The following is a 23,325-nucleotide window of genomic DNA, read 5'->3' as shown; positions in this document are numbered from 1 at the left end:
TCTTTCATTGATTCAATCGTATTTATTGAGCACTTACTATGTGCAGAGAACTGTATTAAATACAACAGAATTAACAGACAGGTTCCCTGCCCATTAAGTGATTGAAATTCAAGAAAAGGTGACGTCTTTTTAGGCTGTCAGCTATGTAGTCTAGTTTGGTTCAGCTAATCCATGGTATTCATTTTATTTTTTTATTTTTTAATGGTATTTGTTAAGTGCTTACTATGTGCCTGGCATCGTACTAAGCACAGGGGTAGAGACAAGCTCATCAGGTTGGACACAGTCTAACGTGGGGCTCACAGCTTTAATCCCCATTTTGTCTTGTCTTACATGGTTGAGTCATCTCCAACCCATAGCAACACCATGGACCCATCTCTCCCAGAACACCCCGCCTCACAGATGAGGAAATTGAGGCACAGAGAAGTTAAGTGAGTTGCTCAAGGTCACACAGCAGACAAGCAGCAAGCAGTGGGATTAGAAGCCGGCTTCTCTTACTCCCAGGCCCCTGCTCTTTTCCTCTAGGCCACGCTGCTTCTCTATTTATTGAGCACTTACTGTGCACAGAGCACTGTATTTAGCCCTTGAGAGATTACAACAGAACTAAGTAGTCAGAATCACTGCCCGCAAGAATCTTACACAAGTGTAGAAGTTTACAGTCTAGCCCAGTTTACAGTGTGTTAAAGATTATATGAAAATATGCATCCGTCAAATGAAAGTGTGTTTATTTCATCTACACGATATGTTAGCAGATACAACTCTAGGGTAAATATAAGTCAGATATTTAATTAAAGAAAGATCTGTAAATGCATGAAAAACTGTAAATGTTTTCCTCTGTTTTAAAGAGTGTAAGAAAAATATATTGAGCAGAACTAGAAAACTAGCCAATTTTTTGGCAAGTAGTTATGTTTAAAAGTACTGTATTAACTAAGTTGCTTTCCTGGTAGATATTGAAAGGTGAAATTTTCCAGAAATAATTAAATTTACCAATGCTCACGTAGATAGAATCTCCCAATATCTGTTGGGAATTTATCCCTGTATGAGAGAGATTTATCTGTTTGCAGGAAAACTGAATCCTAAAATAAACCTTTGTAGCACACAGTAATAAAACTCAGATTCAATCTTAGGTTTTGATTTCATTCAGTATTTTGTAGTGGTTAAAGTCCTATCAAGCCCCAGTTTGAAACTGGGTTGTTCCATGTCAGACGTGGAAAACACAGCAAAGCTCTACCTTAAATTCCATCAGTCTTTGCAAACCAACTGCAAACTCATTGAAGAGGCCATAAATCAATGAGGATTTTGTCTCCGATAAAAAGTACTAAGAAAATAATCATTTTTAATAGAAATAAGTGGAATTCCCTTAACATCTTATATCTCTGATAGTACTGTCAACAGGTTTAGACCTCTTGGACCTGAGTGAGCCTGTTTTACAAATCCAAAACAAAACAAAGAAGTTAGAGACTACTTCCAGAGGTGAAAGCTCAAAGGCTTCAACCCACAAGAAGAAGGTGGATGGGTCAGACCTGATGAGTGTAGAAGCTGAGCAGAGAGGACAGGCTGTGAGAGTCCCTGAGACAGCATCACTCGATTTAGGTAAGAACTGAGGTAAAATTCTCACTTTAATCTGCTGCAGCTCAACTTTTCCTACAAATCTGATCTCTTCAACCTCTGCTCTCCACCTTACTCTCTTTATTCCTTCCAAGCCAACCTTCTGATTGCACCACACTCTGGAAACTCTCCCCTCTGATGGCTCACTCACAGATCTTCTTCGTGCTTGTAGTTCCCTCCCTCCCCAAACCCAGTAATCGATCAATTGGTCAATCGATGGTATTTATTGAGCACTTACTGTGTGCAGAGCACTGTACTAAGCCCTGGGGAGAGTACGTATGACTGAGTTGGCAAACATGTTCCCTGACCACAACGAGCCTACAGTCTAGAGAGGGAGAGAGACGTGAATATACAATACAGATATGTATGTAAGGGCTGAGGAGCTGAGAAAGGGGTGAATAGAGGGTGCAAATCAAATGGAGAAGAGAGTGGGAGTTGTGATCAATCAATAGTTGAAGTGTAATTATTTAGCATTTACTGTGTGCAGAGCACTATAGTAAGTACTTGGGAGAGTACAATATAACAGTTGGTAGACATGTTCCCTGTCTACAACGAGCTTACAATCTAGAAGGGGCTATAACAGTTCTCTCCATATTCAAAATCCTAAAGTCCCACCTCCTCCAACAAGCCCTCCTTGATTAGCTCCCCTCACCATAAGATATATCAGCTGTCTTTAGAAGTTATGATTGAATTGAGGTCTCTCATCAGCACTTGGGAATATATATTTGTTCAATTCAATATGTCTTTATTCAAGTGTACATTCCATATTTTATTCTGATTACGCTGTTTGGAAATAAGTTTATGTCTACCTCCCATCAAATGTAAGCTTCTTGTGCAGAAGGAACATTTTATTTCAGTCTGCTGAATTTTCCCAAGCCCTTGATAATAATTTGGTATTTGTTAAACACTTACCATGTGCCAATACCATTCTAAGTGCTCTGTAGATACAAGGTAAATAATAGGTTGTCCCACGTGGGGGTCACAGTTTTAATCCCCATTTTCCAGATGAGGTAACTGAGGCCCATAGAAGTTAAGTGACTTGCCCAAAGTCACAGACCTGACAAGTGGCGGAGTTGGGATTAGAATCCACAACCTCTGACTCCCAAGCCCGGGCTCTTTCCACTGAGCCATGCTGCTTCTCTAGAGTACATTGCACCAGTGTGAGCTCAGTAACTACCATTATTACTATTACTACTTCTACAACTAATAATAATAATAATGTTAGCATTTGTTAAGCACTTACTATGCACTAAGCACTATTCCAAGCCCTGGGGTAGATACAAGGTAGTCAGGTTGTCCCTTGTAGGGCTCACAGTCTTCACCCCCATTTTACAGCTGAGGTAACTGAGGCACAGAGAAGTGAAATGACTTGCCCAAGGTCACATAGTTGACAAGCGGCGGAACCGGGATTAGAACCCATGACCTCTGACTCCCAAGTCCGGGCTCTTTCCACTGAGCCACACTGCTTCTCACTACTATTACAATGACTAGTATTATTTCTTCCCTGCTACTAGGAGAAGTAAATACAGTTAGTGTTAAAAAGATTCTATTTATTTAGCGGCTTTGTACAGAACCCAGTTCCAGTGTAAAAAGGCCTTCATTAGGTGCATTTAGTGATGAAAACCCAATAATCTACGAATATCGTCAAGTACCATGCACTTGAAGACTGAAGTAGGAGTCTATAGCATGGAGTAGGCAAATGCATATGTAATGTAAATGAGAAGCAGTGGGGCTTCTTTTAATACAGTGCTCTGCACATAGTAAGTGCTCAATAAATATAATTGAATGAATGAATGAGCTCAATAAATACTATTGATTGATTGACTGATTAATCATAAAATTAAATGGACTGTTGGAAATGGACAAATAACTTTCCTGATGATTCACTCAGCTCCACTATAAGAAGTACCATGGTATAATGGTACTGGGAGTCAGAAGGTCATGAGCTCTAATCCTGACTCCACCTCTTGTCTGCTGTTTGACCTTGGGCAAGTCACTTCACTTCTCTGTGCCCCAGTGACCTGATCTGTTAAATGGGGATTGAGACTGTGAGCCCCATGTGGGACAAGGACTGTGTCCAACCTGATTTGCTTGTATCCACCCCAGTGCTTAGTACAGTGGCTGATTTAACAAATACCATTATTGTTGTTGTGCGAGCAACGTGTCTTAGTGGAAAGAGCATGGGCTTGGGAGTCAGAGGACGTGGGTTCTAATCCCAGCTCCGCCACTTGTCTGCTGTGTGACCTTGGGCAAGCCACTTATCTTCTCTGTGCCTTAGTTACCTCATCTGGAAAATGGGGATTAAGACTGTGAACCCCACTGGGACAACCTGATCACCTTGACTCCCCCCAATCCTTAGAACAGTGCTTCGTGCATAGTAAGCACTTAACAAATACCATCATTATTATTATTTATGAATAGCTGAAACAGTAACCATAAGTAGAGAGGAATTGAATGGCTACCACTAGATCATCTCACCTAAGTTGAATAGTTTCAATCAATCAATGACAGTCAGTTCTAAGCACTTGGAAGAGTATGATACAACAGAATTAGCGGGCACGTTCCCTGCCAATAATGAGCTTACAGTCTAGAAGGAGATAGATGTTAATATGAATCAATAAGTAATTTTTAATAAATAATTTAAAGATATGTACATCAGTGCTATGGGGTTGGGGGTGGGCAAATATCAAATGTCCAAAGGTCACAGAATCAAGTACATTGACAAAGCAGAAGAGCCAGTTGTTGGGTAGGGTTCATCTCTATCTGTTGCCGAATTGTACTTTCCAAATGCTTAGTACAGTGCTCTACACACAGTAGGTGCTCAATAAATATGATTGAATGAATGAGAGTGAGACATGGAAAAGAAGGCTTAATCGAGGAAGGCCTCTTAGAGAAGGTGTGACCTTAATGTGCTTTAAAGGTGGAGAGAGTGGTGGCCTGGCTTATATGGAGGGGAAGGCAGGTTCAGGCTAGGGAGAGGGCATGGGAAAGGGGTTGGCAGTGAAATAGATATGGGCAGGACACAGAGAGTAAGCTGGCTTCAGGGCAGTGGAGTGTGAGTAGTAGATTAGCGAGGTGATGTACAATGTGGCGAGCTGATTTAAAGCCAATAGTAAAGACTTTCTCTTTGATGCAGTGGTGGATGGACAACCACTGCAGGTTCTTTAGGAGTGGGGAGACATGGACTGAATGCTTTTATTGGTAAATGATTTGTACATCAGAATGAAGTATGGTTTGGAGTGGGAAGAGGCCGGCGGCCAGGAGATCAGCGAGAAGGCAGATGCAATAGATAAGGTGGGACAGGATAAGTTCTTGGATCAGCATGGTAGTTGTTTGGATGGAAAGGAAAGGCCAGATTTTAGCAATGTTGTGAAGGTGGAATCGACAGGATGTGATGACAGATTGAATATGACAGTTAGTAGCTCCCGCTGACCTCTAAAACAGGTGGCATTTGCAGCTGAGCTCATTGGTCTGTCCAGAACAGCGACTCCCACCCTTCGCCTCAGGTCTGCCAGGTTCCTCTTGAACAAATGGCTCTTACCACCTGGAGTTTCACTCTGGGAACAATGGTGTCCCTTAGAATGGGATCCCTGACCAAGTGGCCAACCCCACTTAGGACTGTGAGTGACTCAAAAACTGTCACACTATCTGGCCTTCCCTGGACTCCCAAAACTTGTATGCCCATAGCTGCCAACCAGACTCCCCTGCCACCTTCACTGTTGCTGTGCCATCATAATAGGATGGTCAAAGGGGCAGCAGAGGCAATGGATGCCATATTACAAGAGGACCCAGATAGCAGCCACAACAGTGAGAGAATCTGTGGACCACCATCTTGGGAATGTCCCTGGTCAATGCTATCAATCAATCAAACAGTGGCATTTGTTGCGTGCTTACTGTGTGCAGAGCACTGTACTAAGCTTTTGAGAGAGTAGATTATAACAGAATTGGTCAATATGTTCCTGCCCCATAAAGAATTTACAATCTAGAGGGTGAGACAGACATTAAAATTAGTTACCAATATCTGCATAACTGTGGTGGGACTGAAGGTTGGGAGAATATAATATTAATGTTGGTATTTGTTAAGCGCTTACTATGTGCTGAGCACTGTTCTAAGTGCTGGGGTAGACACAGGGGAATGAGGTTGTCCCACGTGGGGCTCACAGAATATCAAGTACTTGGAGGGTATAGATCCAAGTGCAAGGGAATAGTGGAATTGTGGGCTTTGTTGGGGAATACCTACTGGATGAGAGGCAGTTTTATTAAGGCTTTGAAGTTGAGGGGAACGGTAGGTTCTTGGATATGAAGGAAAATGGAGTTCCAGACCAGAGGAAGGACGTGAACAAGGATTCAGTGGCAAAAAAAGAAGAGATTGAAGTACTGCAAATAGGCTGGTGTTAGAGGAGCAAAATGTGTAGACTGGATTGTAGTGAGAAATCAATGAGGTAAGGTAGGAAGGGGCAAGAAGATAGAATGCTTTAATGCCGTTATTTTAGGAAAGTCCCTGGCAGCTGCCATCTTTGGCATGGATCTGGTGGCTGTCATCTTGAGATTGTCTCCGGTTGATGCCATTTTAGGAAAGTCCCTGGCAGCTGCCCTCTTGGGAAGGTCAAGTGGCTCTCTATCTCCCCTGCTACCCCAAAGCTTCCACTTACCTTGTTCACTGTCAGAAGCCAGCCCTGACCCTGTAGCTCTCCCAACACACATTGATTAGGTGAGTTGAGCTTTTTTTTTCCTACAGAATGACCTGGAAATAATCCCTGCATTTCTGTTAATGGAGAAAGTGAAAGCCAATTATTGCTCAGTCAGAAACAGGAGAGCAAACATTTACATAAGGAAAAGCAGTGTGACCTACTGGATAGAGCATGGGCCTGGGAGTCAGAAAGAAGTGGTTTCTAATCCCAGCTCCACCACTTGTCTGCTGTGTGACCTTGGGCAAGTCATTTAATTTATTTGTGCTTCAGTATCCTCATCTGTAAAATTGGTATTAAGACTGTGACCCCCATGGAGAACCTTGGACTGTGTCCAATCTGACTAGCTTGAATCTACCTCAGTGCTTAGTTCAGTGCATGGCACAAAATGAGCGCTTAACAAATATATATATGTATTTATACATATATATCTCCAGCTATTGAGAAGAAGCATGACTTAATGGAAAGAACATGGGCTTGGAAGTCAGAGGTCATGGGTCTAATCCTGCCTCTGCCACTTGGCAGCTGTGCAACTTTGGGCAAGTTACTTAGCTTCTCTGTGCCTCAGTTACCTCATCTGTAAAATGGGGATTAAGATGGTGAGCCCCACATGGGACATCCTGATAAACTTATATTTACCCCAGCTCTTGGAACAGTGCTTGGCACACAGTAAGCACTTAACAAATACCATTATTATTACTATGAGGAAAGTCAAGTGAGGAGGTTTTTAAAAGGAAATCCTTTTCATACTGCCATCAGACATCTTTTTGCTGGAGGCACTGTTCAAGACCAACACACTTCTTAGGTTTAGACTCGGAGCTTTATAGATGATGTACTTCATTTGAAGGTAAAGAAGCATAGGTATCCAGCTGAGGTTGGACTGACCTTTCACTGCCTTTTAGTTGCAAGGAATATGTGCCTGGAGTAAAGGCTAGATGAGGATTCATTTACCTCTGCTCCTCCCTGAAGAAGAGTCCACACAGTCTGAATGCATATTTGCAAGGTTTATAACATAAATGTAGGCATGGAATGTTGCCACCTTGGCTCATAAATTTAAAAAGTGGAAACCATACAAATCAAGCCATCAGGATGGGAACCCAAAAGTCCCTCCTTTCAAATGTGTCTTATAAGCCTGTTAAAGAAGACCAGCCACATCCATTCATTCATTCGATTGCATTTATTGAGTGCTTACTGTGTGCAGAGCACTGTACTAAGCACTTGGAAAGTACAATTCAGCAACAGATAGACAATCCCTGCCCAACAAGGGGCTATCTGCCATCTCTCCATTTACACTTGTAATGATCGATCCACTTTACATTTTCAACCCTTACCAGTAATGTCTGTGCTTTTGAAAAGTTCAGTTTGCATGTATCATTGTCAGCTTAGCTTGATATGGATCTTTGTTCCCCGAAGGATTAGACAGCATATTAAATGGGGCCTCCAGCCATCCTCCCTCTCTTTTGCCTTTTTCCCTATCTCCCCACCTCTTCACAGATTCCTACAGGAAGCATGGCATTTTCTAAGCCATTCAAAGGGGGTTGAAGCTCTGAATTGCAGAAGGATTTCCTCTATCCATGTCTTTAAGAATAATCTGAGGTAATGGAGAAATTCCAAGAGAGGGTCTCTAAAGCACCGTTTAGAGTTAGTTACAACTATCTATACTAGAAGACAATGACACTGACAATGAAATTCACCAATGGAAGGAGGCTACTGTGGCTGATAAGGCCAATGTGATAAGGCCCGTGATCCCAGACATGCTTTGTGTGCACAAAAAGACTGTCCCTTGTGTAATAGTGCTTGTTGTTTGCAGCAGATGACACTGCTTTTGCTTCCTTTTCTCACAGTGCTTATAAAGCTTCTGCTCAAAAATAGCGACTTCTTCCTTGATTGCAGTACAGCAGGCCAGTCTATCTGTGGCCAACCACTTCCAGTTTTCTGCTGAAATGCAGCTTTGTCTAAGGCTTTGTTTCAGTGTACTATTAAGACATTACATCTGTCCTTTCTTTGTTTTTCTCAGTTTCAGCTCACAGTGCAGCAGCTGTTTGGGCATCCTTCTGTCATCCTTTCTTCTCACATGTCCTACCTGGTCAACCTAACTTCAATATATTATTATTATTATTATGAAGTGCTTGTTATGTGTCAAGCACTCTTCTAATGCTATTCTAAATGCTGTGATAGATACAAGTTAATCAGGCTGTACAGAGTCCCTTTCCTACGTGGGGTTCACAGTTTAAATAGGAGGGAGACTAGGCTAAGTGAGTGCCCATTTTACAGAGGAGGAAACTGAAGCCCAGAGAAGTTCACTGACTTGTCCAATGTCACACAGCAGAAAAGTGGCTGAGCCAGGATTAGAATCCAGGTCCTTTAACTCCCAGGCAGGTCCTTTAACTCCCAGGCCCATGCTCTTTCCACTAGGCCATGCCGTCCTCAATTCTGAGAAGCAATGTGGCCTAGTGGATAGAGGTCCAGGCCTAGGAATCAGAAGGACCTGAATTCTAATCCCAGCTCCACCACTTGCCTGCTGTGTGACCTTGGGCAAGTCACTTCCCTTCTCTAGGCCTGTTACCTCATCTGTAAAATGAGTACCTCATCTGTAAAATGACTTCTTCAACCACCTTGACCCCTTTCTCACCTTCCTTCTCTCCTTCTCTCTGCCCACTCTGATCCTCGGAGACTTCAACATCCATACGGATGTACCCGACGACTCCTCTGCCGCCCGCCTGCTATCCCTCCTCGACTCTGCCGACCTCCTCCTCCACCATACCGCGCCCACTCGCCGACTCGGTCACACCCTCGATCTCGTTATCTCCTACCGCTGCACTATCTCCTCCCTCACTGACTCTGAAATCCCTCTCTCTGACCATAACCTTCTCACCTGCCTCATCTCTCACACTCCCTCCCCCTGCAAATCTTCGCTACTGCCCCACAGAGACCTCCGCTCTCTCGATCCCATCCGTCTTTCCAATAGCATCTCTCCTCACCTTGCCGCCCTGTCCTCTCTTCCCACTCTCGACGATCAGGTCTCCGCTCTCAACTCCACCCTCTCTACTCATCTCGACTCTCTCGCCCCCCTTTCCCTCCGCCGCTCTCGCTCCACTAACCCACAGCCCCGGATCACCTCCTCCGTCCGCCTCCTACGCTCCTATGCTCGAGCTGCTGAGCGCAGCTGGTGAAAGTCCAAGCACCAAGCCGACCTCACACACTTCAAATTTATCCTTTCCTGCCTTAACTCTGCCCTCTCCTCCGCCAGGCAAAGCTTCTTCTCCTCCCTCATCGACACCCATGCCCGTCACCCCCGCCGATTGTTCCGGACCTTTAACTCTCTCCTTAGGCCCCCTGTTCCTCCCCCTCCCCCATCTCTCACCCCCAATGATCTGGCCACCTATTTCCTCACGAAAATCAACACGATCAGGTCTGAGCTCCCCAAAGTCACCCCTCCGCCTCTCCCCTCCCCCCCAACAACCCCCTCCCCTACTTTCCCATCCTTCCCTGCAGTATCCTCAGAGGAGATCTCCTCCCTCCTCGCAAGTGCCACCCCCTCCACCTGCGCCTCGGACCCCATTCCCTCTCACCTTCTTAAAACCATCGTCCCTGCCCTCCTAACTTCCTTAACTTCTATTTTTAACCACTCAATCTCCAAGGGCTCCTTCCCCTCTGCCTTCAAACATGCCCACGTCTCCCCCATCCTAAAAAAAACCCGCTCTTGACCCCACTTCCCCCTCCAGTTATCGTCCTATCTCCCTACTACCCTTCCTTTCCAAAATCCTAGAACGAGTCGTCTACAATCGATGCCTAGAATTCCTTAACTCCCATTCTCTCCTAGACCCCCTCCAATCTGGCTTCCATCCCCTCCACTCTACCGAGACTGCTCTCTCTAAGGTCACCCATGACCTCCTTCTTGCCAAATCCAATGGCTCCTACTCCATTCTGATCCTCCTTGACCTCTCTGCTGCCTTTGACACTGTCGACCATCCCCTCCTCCTCCATACCTTATCTCACCTTGGCTTCACGGACTCTGTCCTCTCCCGGTTCTCCTCTTACCTCTCTGGCCGATCATTCTCGGTCTCCTTCACTGGAGCCTCCTCCCCCTCCCATCCTTTAACTGTTGGAGTTCCTCAAGGGTCAGTTCTTGGCCCTCTTCTGTTCTCCATTTACACTCACTCCCTCGGTGAACTCATTCGCTCTCACGGCTTTGACTACCATCTCTACGCAGATGACACGCAGATCTACATCTCCGCCCCTGTCCTCTCCCCCTCCCTTCAGGCTCGCATCTCCTCCTGCCTCCGGGACGTCTCCACCTGGATGTCGGCCCACCACCTAAAACTCAACATGAGCGAGACTGAGCTCCTCATCTTCCCTCGCAAACCCGGTCCTCTCCCAGACTTCTCTATCACCGTGGATGGCACGACCATCCTTCCCGTCTCTCAGGCCCGCAATCTCGGTGTCATCCTTGACTCGTCCCTCTCGTTCACCCCACACATCCTATCTGTTACCAAGACCTGCCGGTTTCACCTCTACAATATTGCCAAGATCCGCCCTTTCCTCTCCACCCAAACGGCTTCCTTACTATTACGGGCTCTCGTTATATCCTGGCTAGACTACTGTGTCAGCCTTCTCTCTGACCTCCCTTCCTCCTCTCTCGCCCCGCTCCGGTCTATTCTTCACTCCGCTGCCCGGCTCATCTTCCTGCAGAAACGATCTGGGCATGTCACTCCCCTTCTTAAACAACTCCAGTGGTTGCCTATCGACCTCCACTCCAAACAAAAACTCCTCACTCTAGGCTTCAAGGCTCTCCATCACCTTGCCCCTTCCTACCTCTCCTCCCTTCTCTCTTTCTACCGCCCACCCCGCACGCTCCGCTCCTCTGTCGCCCACCTCCTCACCGTCCCTCGGTCTCGCCTATCCCGCCGTCGACCCCTGGGTCACGTCCTCCCGCGGTCCTGGAACGCCCTCCCTCCTCACCTCCACCAAACTGATTCTCTTTCCCTCTTCAAAACCCTACTTAAAACTCACCTCCTCCAAGAGGCGTTCCCAGACTGAGCTCCTCTTCCCCCTCTACTCCCTCTGCCATCCCCCCTTTACCTCTCCGCAGCTAAAGCCTCATTTTCCCCTTTTCCCTCTGCTCCTCCACCTCTCCCTTCCCATCCCCACAGCACTGTACTCGTCCACTCAACTGTATATATTTTCGTTACCCTATTTATTTTGTTAATGAATTGTACATCGCCTTGATTCTATTTAGTTGCCATTGTTTTTACGAGATGTTCTTCCCCTTGACGCTGTTTGCCATTGTTCTTGTCTGTCCGTCTCCCCCGATTAGACTGTAAGCCCGTCAAACGGCAGGGATTGTCTCTATCTGTTGCCGACTTGTTCATCCCAAGCGCTTAGTACAGTGCTCTGCACATAGTAAGCGCTCAATAAATACTATTGAATGAATGAATAAAATGGGGATTAAGACTGTGAACCCCATGTGAGGCATGGACTGTGTCTAACTGATTAGCTTGTATCTACCCCAGTGCTTAGTACAGGGCCTGACACATAGTAAGCACTTAACAGATACCATTAAAAAAAATTATAGGAGTCTGACCCTCTCCTAGGGCTTTGCAGTTAGTAATCCAATTTTGCTATTTGAGGGCAAGTAGAACTCGAGAGTGACACTGATAGAATCAGGAATTCCATCAGGCTCAAAGAATCAGAGATGTCACACAGCCATAGGCCTATAGTTTGGTCTGTAGCCTCAACATTCTTCTGCTATCACATCCTGACAGTCTCCAAAAAGAGCTGTTGGGCTTCTTGATTCTATTTCCTACTGTGTTGTATACTAGGTAAGTGTGCTTCCTGGAAAATAGATTCTGGGAGAGAGGTTTTTTGAGTTCTGGTCTTTTGGGGTCTTTTGGGGTTTTTTAATGGTATTTGCTAAATACCCTATGAGTCTCACAGCCAAGTTTGCTATAATCTCCATTTTACAGATGAGGTTACTGAGGTTCAGAGTACAGAGAAGTTAAGTAACTTGCCCAAGGTCACACATCAGACAGGTGCAGGAGCCGGGATTAGAACCTTGGTCCTCTGGCTCCCAGGCCCTTGCTCTTTCTGGTAGGCCACACTATTTCCCAGATTTCTGGATGTGGATACAGCTTTCTAGTGCAGACTGATATGCTCTGCATTCTTTGATTTTTAGTGATTCTGTAATGTCTGATTGATTTGGCAAAATGGTTTACTGTCATTTGCATGTATTCTTGGGTGAATGCAACTAAGCTGCAGTCATTTTCACTCAGCCAATCCTCAATGACTGTCTCAAGGACTTTGGCTAATCCTCACAGTCTGTTGCATTGGAAGAGTTCCCCACTGAAGTGGGACCTTCTAACAACAGCAGCTAGGCCCTGCTGCTTCTTCCCCCATCATGTTTAGGTGGAATGAATTCAAAAGGCCTGGACCCTCTCTGCATCCCTGTTTGACCCTTCTGGCTATGAAGAATGCACTAGAGAGGGAATGACAACCAGATAGCACTCCTGTTGTCCCCACTCTCCTCTTATCTGCCACAGTGCTGAGACAGGGGCTCGATTTGCATGACAATCATGCTGTTGACTTCCGAGATCATCTGCCTGCCTTATCAAGTCTAACAGCTTAGAGAGAAAGGGTTGAATTACTTTCCTGCAAAGCACTGCCTCCCCCTCCTCTTCCTCCTCTTTCCCTTTTCCCCTGTCATATGAAGCAATCCGTAATGGCTCCCGTGGCAAGATGAGTCAGTTAATCATCTGTACTGATTTTTTTAAGTTTTTTGGAATAAATTAAACTCTGGCTTATACAAATTATTCATTCGATCATATTTATTGAGCACTTACTGGGTGCAGAGCACTGTACTAAGCACTTGGGAAAGCACAATACCACAATAAACACATTCCCTGCCCACATCGAGCTTAGAGCTGGGGCTGGAAAGATGAATGTTAAAAAAAATACAGCTATGTACATCAGTGCTGTGGGCCTTGGAGGAGGGAAGAATAGAGGGAGCAAGTCAGGGTGAATTATCAATATCTAATTTATTTGTTTATATTAATGTCTGTCTTCCCCTCTAGACTGTAAGCTCTTTGTGGGCAGGGAATGTGTCTACCAACCTTATTATATTGTACTCTCCCAAGCATTTAGTGCAATGCTGTGCACACAGTAAGCATTCAATAAGTATGATTGACTGAATTGTTTTATCATGAGGAAACTGAGAACAGAGAAATTGATTAGCTTGCTCCTTGCTCATCTCCAGGAGTTCCCCCAGGCTCACTTGGATCTAAAAGAGGTATTTTCATTACAGAAGGTGTGTCCCATGTTGACTTGGCCAAAAACCTTCTGACTTTCCATTGCTTTTTAAAACCCGCATTTCTTTTATTAGTCGATATCCAGACACAAGTGGAGAAATGGGATGAGGTGAAGTTTCATGGAGACCGGAACAGCAAGGGCCATCCTGTGGCAGAAAGAAAGCCATCATCATCCAGGACTGGCTCGAAAGAGATTTTATGGTAATGTCAATTTTGTTTTCAGAAAAAAAGTCATCTTAAAGTTTATCCTTACTCATTTGGGATGTGAAAACATAGTTTCAAATCTTCTGTGATCTCAACAATCATCGGGAAGCAGTGTGGCTCAGTGGAAAAGACCCTGGGCTTCGGAGTCAGAGGTCATGAGTTCAACTCCCCCGCTCTACCACTTGTCAGCTGTGTGACTGTGGGCAAGTCACTTAACTTCCCTATGCCTCAGTTACCTCATCGTAAAGTGGGGATTAACTGTGAGCCTCACGTGGGAAAACCTGATTACGCTGTATCTACCCCGGCGCTTAGAACAGTGCTCTGCACATAGTAAGCACTTAACAAATAACATTATTATTATTATTATTAGTCATATATTCTCTGTATTATCAATAATATCCAATTGGTGACATCACTGTTCTTGATCAGCTGAGTTTCAAAATATTTCAAGTTTCATAGACTAGAGAATGTCTCTTTGTTCTGTGATTACTTGCATACCAAGCAGGAAAAGAATCACAGTGCTCTCCCATAGTTGAAATAACTTTTGCTATATGTTTAATGGTACTGGCTTTAATTTAAAATTATAAAGAGACAATATCTAGCACCCCAGAATGGTTTTGTATTTTACTTTTTCTGAATGGAGAAAATGAATTCTGTTATTTATTCTGCACATGATTAAATGAATCAGTGAGAAAACACCTACAACACTGAAGCTACTTAATAGATATTCATTATAGCAATAATGACTTTACTGTACCAAAAAAAAAATCCTGCTTCATTATAATTCCCATAGGAGTACTTTCAGATTGTCTAGAACTACGTTTGCCAGCTCTGTTTGGAAGCTGCACCTTATATTTCTCAAAGTAGAAATAATTCATGTGTCCATCTCTTATATCCCTTATTAGGTCCTCAGAAAACAGATCTCAGCTGGAACTGGCCAGTGGAAGGGGGGCTCTGAATTCGGAATCAACTTCAGAACTAGAATTAGCAACTCCAACCCAGGTAAAGAAATCTTTCTGTTTTCTCACCTGAGTCTTTAATGAACTCATTCTCATTTGAGTAGAAAATAATCATTAACAAATGTGCAATCTTGATCTATTTTAAGAGTCCCAATTTACTGCAGAGAGAATGAATGAGGTTTCCTTTGTCACTGCTAAGTAATTCTCTAGGTATTTGGATGAAAAAATGTGTTAATGAATTCACTGTGAACAGGTCTTCTTTCTGTCATTCATTGTTCCTTAACCTTTACAATACGAAACTATCCTACCCCAGTTTTATGTGGCAAGACTCAAAGAGGGAGATTACATGGCAAGTGCTAATTTAAGTGCCAGTGAATGAGTGATTAGAACCATGATTCATTTGAACTTTGTTTTTTTTTATTTTGAAGGCTGAGAATGTTGGGAATGTTGTTTTGGCTTTCCAGTTCTGATTGCCTCTTCAATGCAATTCTCTTGATTCTTAAAAAGGTCTAACAGTAAAGTGCTATAATGTGTCAAGTTTCCAATGAAGAGAACTTAGTGCATTATTTGCTGTTTTTCCTGGAGTTTCAAGCAGATTGGAAAATACTCCTGAAGACCAATATATGAACTAGGATTCTGCCAAAGGCAAATTCCGCAGATAATAATTTTAGTATTTGCTAAGTGTTTACTATGTGCTGGGCACTGTACTAAGCATTATCAATACAAATCATCTGCACCTTACCAGTTATAGTAATAATAATGTTGGTATTTGTTAAGCGCTTACTATGTGCAGAGCACTGTTCTAAGCGCTGCAGTAGATACAGGGTAATCAGGTTGCCCCGTGTGAGGCTCACAGTCTTCATTCCCATTTTACAGATGAGGTAACTGAGTCACAGAGAAGTTAAGTGACTTGCCCACAGTCACACAGCTGACAAGCGACAAAGCGGGGTTCGAACTAATGAGCTCTGATTCCCAAGCCCGTGCTCTTTCCACTGAGCCATGCTGCTTCACCCCCAGCACATGAATAATTAGCATCACCATGATCAATGGTACTTATTGAGTGCTTACTGTGTGCAGAACACTGTACTAAGCATTTGGGAGAGTACAGTTAAACAAAGTTGGTAGATACTTTCCCTGCGCACAATGAGCTTACATGTTTCTAGAAACCAGGGGGCCGGGAGAATATCATGGTGTGGTGGGTAGAGCATGAGCCTGGGAATCAAAAGGTCGTGGGTTCTAATCCCAGCTCTGCCACTTGGCTGCTGCTTGACTGTGGGCAAGTCACTTCACTTCTCCATGCCTCAGTTACCTCATCTGGAAAATGGATATTAAGACTGTGAGTCCCATGCAGGACAGGGACTGTGTCCCATCCAATTTGCTAGATAAGGAGCGTGGCTCAGTGGAAAGAGCCCGGGCTTGGATGTCAGAGCTCATGGATTTGAATTCAGGCTCTGCCACTTGTCAGCTGTGTGACTGTGGGCAAGTCACTTAACTTCTCTGGGCCTCAGTTACCTCATCTGTAAAATGGGGATTAAGACTGTGAGCCTCACGTGTGACAACCTGAGTACCCTATATCTACCCCAGCACTTAGAACAGTGCTCTGCACAAACATTAAAAAATACCGACATTATTATCATGACAATTATGACATCTATTAGAGGCTTATTATGCTCTAAGGTAGACACAACATTATGTGACTAGGCTATATCATTCTTTTCCTCCAAGGGTTCACAGTCTGTCCTCTGCCTGTTTAATGGGGAAGGAAATCATGGCCCAGATAGGTTAAGTGTTTGCCAAAGGCCACACAGTAGGCCAGTGGAAGAGTTGGCATTCTAAACTGAGTCTCCTGACCCTCAGACCCATGTTTTCTCTGTATAGGCCATATCTGTGGGAATAATAATGTTGGTATTTGTTAAGCGCTTACTATGTGCCGAGCACTGTTCTAAGCACTGGGGTAGACATAGGGGAATCAGGTTGTCCCACGTGGGGCTCACAGTTTTCATCCCCATTTTACAGATGAGGGAACTGAGGCACAGAGAAGTTAAGTGACTTGCCCACAGTCACACAGCCGACAAGTGGCAGAGCTGGGATTCGAACTCATGAGCCCTGACTCCAAAGCCCGTGCTCTTTCCACTGAGCCACGCTGCTTCTCCGTGGGAAGCCACGAGACCTTGAGGTCAGGCCTTCAGACATACCCCAGACCATATTCCTGGAACCCAAACAAATTTCAGAAGCACTGAGGCCAGTATTCAAGCCTTTATGGTGGCCCCCTGAACATCTGAAGAATCCACTGGCCTGGCTGGTCCTGGAATCAGGATAACCAGCTGACACACCTTTGTCCATAAGCCCCCTGGACTGAGCCACAGGACACTTTTTGTTTCACTCAGGTTGGAAGGCTCCCAGGGATTGGTAATGGAGGGCAGGGAGGGGAAGCATCTTAATTCAGGCCAAATTTAGCAGGTTTGGTTCTGCTTAAGGACCATAGATGCCATAAAGCCAGGAAGTCAGTCAGATCTCTGGGAGGGTTCTAAGGCCACAAATGAGCTCTGGGGTCATCCTCCTTACTGCCTAAATAGCAGCTCCACCACTCACTGCTTAAACATGCCTTTGAGAAGGCCAGGCCAAGCCCAGAGCACTCTTCCTAAATGATTTCAGATCAGGTCACTATAACTATGCTTGATCAGTCCCATAACAGCAAAAACCCTAGTGGCCACAGTTAATGGCACCAAGTTAGCCCAGACTCCAGGGATTCGGGCCATTATGTCTTAAAGCTTAACATTGGTGTTACTGAGGACAGTACTTTTTACTTTTCTTAGTTAAAAAAAAAAAAACTGGAGCAGCTGTCTACCCTTTCCAGAGGGTGGACATCTTTTGACAGACTCCTATAGAAACTATTTATATTTAACTTACACGTGTTTTTCTTTATATAACCAACCATAGAGTCAGTTTTCCATTTAGTTTTTCCTTTGTGCTATCTAGAGGTTATCATTTCTTGAATGATTTTGTGTCTTTTCCATCACATCCATACACTAGCCTATCATTGATCAAATACCCTCCAAACAAATAATTGCAGAGAAGCAAGCATAAAGAACCAGAGGAAGTGTGAGAACATAGCAAGGGGTTGATACCCAACAGACCCTAGTCAAAAGAGAGTTTCTATTTGCCTACCTGAAGTATATTTGGTAAATACTGTAGCTTATTAAATACAAATCATGATGTTTCTGAATAAGCATCTTAAACTTTTAAGTCAAATGATATCTGTGTTTTCTGGAAAACTCAGCATAGCAACAAACTGTTTTCCCCCATGGGGAGATGAGATTTAGTGGGAGGTAGAATGCACTATACCTTGTAGCGGGGGAGTAGAATCAGTACTGGGGTCATTGGTTGCCAGAGAAACCCACCATGCACTTGCCTTATTAACACTCTACTGCTTCTCTGGCTGATTAGCTGATTCTCTGCCACCCACATCACTATTCCACTTAATCAAAATTTCCTTCCATTTTTATCCTAGCCTGTAAGGTAGAAATTTCATGGTTTCTGATCCAAAGTACCAAGAGTAAGAAGCTGAGAGACAGGAAGACCGGTAGACTTGGCTGACTAAAGCTGATGGGTTGAAAGAAAAATCTAAAACACGAATAATCTTTCCCTCATTTTCACATGATCTGGATTTAAATCCCATATTAGACTCTGAAGAAATGCAATCCAAATCAGTTAATCAAGGAGTGATATATATTGAGCACTTACTGTATACAGAGCACTGTTCTAGCGAAAATGAGGGTTTAATCAGTGAGGCTTCTTGGAGGACATGTGATTTTAATAAGGCTTCTTAGATGGGGAGAATGAAGGTCTGTTGTAGATAGAAGGGAACAGAGTTCCAGGCCAGAGAGAGGACATGGGTAAGGGATCAGCAGCAAGAAAAGCAAGATAGAGGCGGTCTGTAGGCTGATGTGAGAGGAGCAGAGTGTGTGGGGTAGTAATAGGAAATCAGTGAGGCAAGGTGGGAGGAGGCAAGCTAAGTGAATGCTTTCAAACTGATGGTAAAGAGTTTGTGTTTGACATTGAAGTGGATGGGTTCTTGAAGCGTGGGGAGCTGTGGAACAAACAGTTTTGTGGAAAACTTATCTAGGCAGCAGAGTAAATAATGGACTGTAGTGGAGAGAGAAAGGAGGTGGGGAAGTCAGTAAGGAGGTTGATGCAGTAATCTAGCTGTGAGATGGGAAAAGTGCATGGATTAACATGGTAGCAGTTTGGAGGGAGAGAAAAGGCTGAATTTTAACGATATTGTGAAGGTGAAGTCGACAGGATTTGGTAACAGATTGAAGATGTGGGTAGAATGAGAGACATGAGTCAAAGTTAATGCCAAACACCAACTGTCTACTCTTAACGCATGTTCTTTTTCACCATTAACTATCGCCTTGATTCCCTCTAATATGATTCCCAGCTTCAACATCTCACTGAACGTGATTTTAATAAGCTCACCATTCTCCTCCTAATCATATCCATCTCAATCTTCTCTGTTCCGTTTGAATCCTCCCTTCTGCCTATATCTTCATTGTCTATTTTTGTCTCAAAACTGTGTACTTTTGTCAGGAGTAGCATACTTTCCAGGCTCTCTTGATGCCCCTATACCTTCTCTAATCCCTTTCGTTGGTGCTGTTTTTTTCTACGAATATCTCCCAAGGCTTAATCATGCCCTCTTCCTCTTCTACACTCAGTCTCTTGAGTAGCTCATTCTTCCAAGTGCTTGGAGAATACAGTGCAAGAGAGTTGGTAGATACAAATCCCTGTCCTCAAGCAATTTGTAATCTATTTGAGGAGACAGACTTTGAAATAAATTACAGATAGATGAAACCGCGGAGTATGAGGATATGTACATATGCGTTGTGTGTCTGGGGGTAGGATGAATATCAAAGTGCTTTATGGGTACAGACCCAAGTGTACAAATGAAGCACAAAGGAGGGAGAATAGTATGTGGAAATGAGAGTTTAATTCCACCTGTGTATTCTCTCCCACACTTAATAAAGCATTCTGCATCTGTACACTTAATAAATATTATTACTATTAGTACAAATCAGGGAAGGCTTCTTGAAGAAGATGTAATTTTAGTAGGGCTTTGAAGGTGGCGAGTGTGGTGGTCTGTCAGACATGAAAGGGGAGGGAGTTCAGGCACGGGAGCAAGGGGCGAGTGGTGAGATAGACAAGGTTGAGGTACCATGATTAGGCTGGCATTGGAAGAATGAAGTGCATAGGCGGAATTGTAGTGAGAGATTAGTGAGGTTAGGAAAGAGACAGAGAGAGCTGATTGAGTGCCTTAAAGCATATGGTAAGGAGTTTCTATTTGCGGAGGTAGATGGTCAACCATAAGAAGTTTTGAGGAGCGGGGAAATTTGTTTGGAAAAAATGATCTAGGCAGAAAACTGAAGTAAGGACTGGAGTGGGAAAGAGACAGGAGTCAGGGAGGTCAGTGAGGATGTTGATTCAGTAGTCAAGACAGGCTATAATTAGAGATGGACCAGCATGGTAGCAGTTTGGATGGAGAAGAAGAGATGGATTCTAGAGATGTTGTGAAGGTAGGAATGACAGGATTTGGTGACAGACAGAATATCCATTTACATGATTTCAACTATAGTTCCATCTCTATCAAGATGACTTCCCGGAAGAAATAATATAGCTTCCCTGAAGAGAAAAATGTATGAAAGAAACCAGCTCCACAGGAAAAAAATCAATAAGAATTAAATTTGAATTTCAAAGAAGACAAAACACACCTTACAACTCCCTACTGTCTCTTCTTCCATTCCACCAATTTTGCTGCAATTGAGGTTGACAGAGAGCAACCTGCTGCTTCTCAGTCAATGATATCTAATATAGCTCATGCCACCAGATCTGTATGGGCTGACCTCTGCAAAATCCTAAACCTCAACCTCTCAGCTACCTTCTACACTCTGACCACCCCTGTCCCAGAAACATTATCCAACCTTGGCTTTACTGACACTGTCCTCTCCTGATTCTCCTATCTTTCTGGCTGCTCCTTTTTTGTAAAATGTTTGTCATTTTTGTAAAAAAACTCATTTATTCCACATCTCCCCAATCCTCAAAAATCGTGAATGGTTGATCATCCTCCTCCACATCAAACAGAAGTTCCTTACCATCTGCTTTAAAGCTCTCAATCAGCTCATCCCCTCCTACCTTACCTTACACCAGCCTATTCACTATACTTCCATTTCTTCTGCTTCAGTCAATCAATAATATTTATTTAATATTTACTTTGTGCAGACTGTTCTAAGTTCATGGAGAGTACAATACAACAGAGTTCACAGATAGGAGCACTGTGGCTTAATGCATAGAGCATGGCTTGGCCTTGAGAGTCAGAAGGACCTGGGTTCTAATTCCGGCTCCTCCACGTATCTGCTGAGTGACCTCGGGCAAGTCACTTAATTTCTCTGGGCCTCAGTTACCTCATCTATAAAATGGGGATTTATTTATTCATTCATTCATTCAATAGTATTTATTGAGCGCTTACTATGTGCAGAGCACTGTACTAAGCGCTTGGGATGAACAAGTTGGCAACAGATAGAGACAGTCCCTGCCGTTTGACGGCCTTACAGTCTAATCGGGGGAGATGGACCGACAAGAACAATGGCAATAAATAGAGTCGAGGGGAAGAACATCTCGTAAAAACAATGGCAACTAAATAGAATCAAGGCGATATACAATTCATTAACAAAATAAATAGGGTAATGAAATACAGTTGATTTAGAGTATGAACCCCATGTGGGACAGGGGCTGTGTCCAATCTGATTAGCTTGTATCTACCCCAGCCCTTAGGATAGTGGTTGGCACATAGAAAGCACTTAACAAGTACCATAATTATTATTATTGTTACATGTTCCCTGCCCACAAGGAGTTATAATCTAAAGAGGGCGGCAGACATCAATATGAACAAGCTTACTCTAGACTATAAGTTTGTTGTGGGCAAGGAATGTGACTGTTTATTGTTTTATTATACTCTCCCAAGCACTTAATACGGTGCTCCAGCCATAGTGAGCACTCAATAAATATGATTGAATTAAAATGGATAAATTACCAATATGCACGTAAGTGCATGGGGCTGAGGGTAGGGTGAATATGAAGTGCTTAAAGGGTACAGTTCCAAGTGCATAGAGAACAAGAGGGAGTAGGAGAAATGAGGGAGAATGGTTGAATCTCTGTATAGATGTTCCTTTCTGCTTCTGATCCATGGACTCCATCTGACCAAGCCAGTGAAAGCTTGAGTTCAACCGCAGAACAATCTAGCCATTAGCAAAAACAACTGAGTCCCAATGGTACTCAGCTCATTAGCTTTCCACATCCCTTCTTCCTCAGCTCGGTTACCCCTGGGATGTCTTATGTCACTCTTTCCTCCCATCTGTTGCACTAGAGATATAAAAGTTGAATGAATGTGCCACAGATGGAGACAGGGAGCATTTTTGTCAGAAGCAGCTTGTTCTCTGCACCCCATCTCCAGTTGATGTTGATCCAAACATACCATTGGCCATTTAGTTTAAAAAAAAAATACACATTCTGTCTGCGCATATACAGCAGTTACTGTATGTGCAATAAATGAAGAGGAGGAAGAAAAATATCAGAGAAGAAAATTCCACAGAAGTCAGGGTGTGGTGGAACCAAATCTTCCTTTTCTATCAATCAGTCAATCAGTGGTGTTTATTGAGTGCTTACTTTGATGATGATAATGATGATGGTATTTGTTAAGTGCTTACTATGTGTGAAACACTCTTCTAAGTGCTGGGGTAGATACAAACTAATCAGGTTGGACCCAATCCTTTTCCCACATGCAGCTAACAGTCTTAATCCCCATTTTACAGATGAGGTAACAGAAGCACAAAGAGGTTAAGTGACTTGCCCAAGGTCACACAGCAAACAACTGGTGGCCCGGATTAGAAACCTGGTCTTTCTGACTCCCAAGCGTGTGCTCTATCCACCAGGCCATACTGCTTTGTGTAGAGCACTGTACTAAATGCTTGGAAGAGTACAATACCACAGAGTTAATAATAATGTTGGTATTTGTTAAGCGCTTACTATGTGCCAAGCACTGTTCTAAGCGCTGGGGTACACATGGGGAATCAGGTTGTCCCACGTGGGGCTCACAATCTTAATCCCCATTTTACAGATGAGGGAACTGAGGCACAGAGAAGTTAAGTGACTTGCCCACAGTCACACAGCCGACAAGTGGCAGAGCTGGGATTCGAACTCATGAGCCCTGACTCCAAAGCCCGTGCTCTTTCTTTGATAGTCATATTCTCTGCACACAAGAAGCTTACAGTCTAGAGAAGGAGACAGACATTCAGTGGGTCAGTCAGTCAATCATATTTTTATTAAGCACTTACTGTAAGCAGAGCACTTTACTAAGCACTTGGGAGAGTACAATATAGCAATATAATGGACATATACTCTGCCCACAATGAGCTTACAGTCTAGGGGGGAGACAGATGTTAGTATAAATAAATAAATTTCAGAGATGTGCATAATTGCTGTGGGGCTGGGAGGAGGGGATAAATTAAGGGAGCA

The 23,325-nt window shown here is 43.7% G+C and overlaps 1 protein-coding gene across 9 annotated transcripts in view; it reads left to right on the top strand.

The window, feature by feature from the left end:
- Positions 1-23,325, top strand: part of PEX5L (peroxisomal biogenesis factor 5 like) — a 288,594-nt gene that overhangs the window by 191,513 nt on the left and 73,756 nt on the right. For 6 of the 9 annotated variants that reach the window (XM_029066471.2, XM_029066450.2, XM_029066427.2 and 3 more), the window contains 3 exons: positions 1,381-1,590; positions 13,672-13,798; positions 14,707-14,803. In XM_029066471.2, the coding sequence (XP_028922304.1) occupies positions 1,381-1,590; positions 13,672-13,798; positions 14,707-14,803 (434 nt within the window). The remainder of the gene's footprint in view (positions 1-1,380; positions 1,591-13,671; positions 13,799-14,706; positions 14,804-23,325) is intronic. The other 3 variants (XM_029066482.2, XM_039913167.1, XM_039913166.1) reach the window with 1 other exon arrangement.

The sequence above is a fragment of the Ornithorhynchus anatinus genome, chromosome 1, assembly GCF_004115215.2.
Source record: "Ornithorhynchus anatinus isolate Pmale09 chromosome 1, mOrnAna1.pri.v4, whole genome shotgun sequence".
Taxonomy (NCBI): Eukaryota; Metazoa; Chordata; class Mammalia; order Monotremata; family Ornithorhynchidae; genus Ornithorhynchus; species Ornithorhynchus anatinus.
The sequence above is the reverse complement of the archived record's forward strand: the minus strand, read 5'-3'. Positions and strand labels throughout refer to the sequence as shown.